Raw genomic sequence first — 3,202 nt, forward strand, 5'->3', positions numbered from 1 at the left:
GGGCTATACCAGATAAAGGAGGATGGTGGATATGTTCAAAAATGGGCTTAACGCCCTGTGTGTTTTACCAAAATTTAATGAAAGTGATGAATTTTGCATGCAAATTGTGATAATACCCCGAATGATTTACCATTCTGGGGAATCAATTTTTGAACAGTGGGAATCAGGTCATCATAGAATACAGAAGCGAGAGCCAATTACCCTAACCATAGCTATGCTGCTAGGATTGGGGGCCACAGGAACCGTGACAGGAATCACCTCCCTAGGCCAACACAGACAAGGACTAATAGCCTTAAGAACAGCAGTAGGTGAAAACTTAGAGAGAATTGAGAAATCAATCTCATATCTGGAACAGTCTCTCACCTCACTCTCTGAGGCAGTGTTACGAAAAAGAAGGGGACTAGATCTGGTATTTTTAAAACAAGGAGGACTGTGTGTAGCATTAGGAGAAGAGTGTTGTTTTTATGCTAACCATTCAGGAGTCATCCGAGAATCCATGACAAAATTACGAGGTGGAATTGCCCAAAGAAAGAAAGAGAAAGAAACACAACAAAGTTGGTTTGAATCATGGTACAATCAATCTCCTTGGTTAACTACCTTAATCTCTAAATTAATAGGTCCTCTAACAATGCTGATAATTGCATTGACCTTTGGTCCAGGCATTCTAAATAAAATCGTAACTTTTGTCAAAAATGGGGTCGACACAGTACAATTAATGACAATGTCACAACAATATGAAGATATGAATAAAATGACACCTGAAGAAAAACAAACTCCTGATTTAAATGCAGCAAGGGAAGTAGTAATGAAATTTGATGAACAAATTTATGATGAAATAGAAAAAGGGGGAACTGTAATAGGTGACCCAAGATAAAAGTTACAATTTGCTCATCAAATTAAGTTAAACATTTAATTACACCTGTTACAATAAGCTTGATGAGGGCTTTGTTTATGTTATGAACTGGGCAGTCACAAACAAGGAAATTACAATGTTGTAGTAGTTAAGTGATTAACTGCACAATTGTTATGAATTTGTATGTTTTATTACTATACAAATGTTTGCTCTAAGCATACACATAAGGCAAGAAAATAAAAGCAGCAAGAACCAAAAGGAGAGGACTTACCCCCCCCGTCTGGAAACTTCTACAAGACAACCTCTGAGGACTGTAGTTTAACCAAATCATTGCCTAAACACAGGTGTCGAGATGTAGCCCGTGAAAACAAGGACCAATATCGAGAAAGCCCGCAAAATGAAATCCAATAAAGAAATCGAAAGAGACTTGAGGGGTGCAGAAAAAGGGTGGTGTATAAAAGATGGACCGTTGGTTTGTCACGTTGCAGACCATTGATGGAACAGGAGTGTCCTCCGGTCACCCAGCACGCTGTTTTGCTTCCTTGCCTTCAATAAATTTCTTTTATATTTTACCAAAAAACTATTTTGGTGTTTTAACCAGTAACAGCAGGACAGTGACTGAGCTGCCAGAGCACTCAGGCCTTGGACACGGACAGCAAAGGAGAGGGGGGAGTGCAGAGAGAGCAGCTCTGGAAAGACCCAGTTCTGGTGCTCCCTGACAGGGCTGGGACTCTTTTCCCCTCCACATCTGCAAACATGGAAATGCCCTCCAGCTTCAGGGGAGGTCTTGGAGGAAGGATCAGGGAAAAAGAATTTGTGTCGCTCCTTACACTCAGAGATTGTGATTCCTCATGTACAAACTAACACAGGCAGGATGTTTGACAAATACTTTGCTACACAAATTTTTATTTTGTTTAAATGCACACAGTAAATTTTGTAGGTTAAAACAAAGAAATAGAGACTGAATTATATATGGAATGAAGAACAAAATTTCAGTGTTAATGACATGAACAGAGGAAAAAACCAAGAAAGCCCCCCACCCCCACCAATCTCAAAACCTTTAGAAGGCAGGCTGGGCTGCAAATGTGTTACACAATGAGTGTTCTGCAGAAAAAGACAGTTTATTGCTTTTCACAAAAAAACCCAGTAATAATTTTCCTTATGGCATCTTTGAGCTCCTGATTCCTCAGGCTGTAGATGAGGGGGTTCACTGCTGGAGGCACCACTGAGTAAAGAACTGACAGAGCCAGATCCAGTGATGGGGAGTAGAGGGAGCGGGGCTTGAGGTTTGAAAATATGCCAGTGCTGATAAAGAGGGAGACGACAACCAGGTGAGGGAGGCACGTGGAAAAGGCTTTGTGCCGTCCCTGATCAGAGGGGATCCTCAACACAGCCCTGAAGATCTGCACATAGGAGAAAACTATGAAAATGAAAAAGACAAATGCTAAAGAGATGGAAAACAAGAGAAGTCCCAGTTCCCTGATGCTGGAGTGTGAGCAGGAGAGCTTGAGGATGTGAGGGATTTCACAGAAGAACTGGCCCAGGGCATTGCCTTGGCACAGGGGCAGGGAAAATGTATTGGCTGTGTGCAGCAGAGCAGTGAGAAACCCAGAGGCCCAGGCAGCTGCTGCCATGTGGGCACAAGCTCTGCTGCCCAGGAGGGTCCCGTAGTGCAGGGGTTTGCAGATGGCAACGTAGCGGTCGTAGCACATGATGGTCAGGAGGGAAAACTCTGTTCCAATCAAGAAGACAAAGAAAAAGAGCTGTGCAGCACATCCTGTGTAGGAGATGGCTGTGGTGTTCCAGAGGGAGTTGTGCATGGCTTTGGGCACAGTGGTGCAGATGCAGCCCAGGTCTGTGAGGGAGAGGTGCAGCAGGAAGAAGTCCCTGGGGGTGTGCAGGTGCTGGTCGCAGGCTATGGCGCTGAGGATGAGGCCGTTGCACAGGAGGGCAGCCAGGGAGATGCCCAGGAAGAGCCAGAAGTGCAGCAGCTGCAGCTCCCGCCTGTCTGAGAATGCCAGGAGCAGGAATTGGGCCAAGGAGCTGCTGTTGGACATTGGTTGGTCCTTAGCACATGGTCTGTTCAGAAAACGAAACAGAGAAAACCTTTAAGAGAGACCTCTGGGAAAAAGCAATTCCATTTTGAAAGGAAATCGATGTTTTAAATGTCACCAAATGCACACCAAGGAGTCAGTTTTGCTCTGCTGCAGTGCAACATGGAATTTTTTCCGGTAGAGCTCTCACATACACAAGAAATATCAGATGTAACAGACCTTGAATACAAAAGTTCCATCTCTTCCCCCATGACTCAGAAGAGCTGGGGATGCAGAGCAGAAGCTTAGTCTTTCC

At 44.1% G+C, this 3,202-nt stretch overlaps 1 protein-coding gene across 1 annotated transcript; it reads right to left on the reverse strand.

The window, feature by feature from the left end:
- Window positions 1–1,974: 1,974 nt before the first annotated feature.
- LOC126652423 (olfactory receptor 14J1-like) lies at window positions 1,975–2,910 on the reverse strand. The gene has a single exon (XM_050339156.1). The coding sequence runs from the start codon at window positions 2,908–2,910 to the stop codon at window positions 1,975–1,977; it is 936 nt and encodes a 311-aa protein (XP_050195113.1).
- Between the last annotated feature and the right edge of the window lie 292 nt (window positions 2,911–3,202).

The sequence above is a fragment of the Myiozetetes cayanensis genome, unplaced genomic scaffold (assembly GCF_022539395.1).
Source record: "Myiozetetes cayanensis isolate MyiCay16 unplaced genomic scaffold, myiCay2020 scf841, whole genome shotgun sequence".
In the NCBI taxonomy this organism is placed as follows: domain Eukaryota; kingdom Metazoa; phylum Chordata; class Aves; order Passeriformes; family Tyrannidae; genus Myiozetetes; species Myiozetetes cayanensis.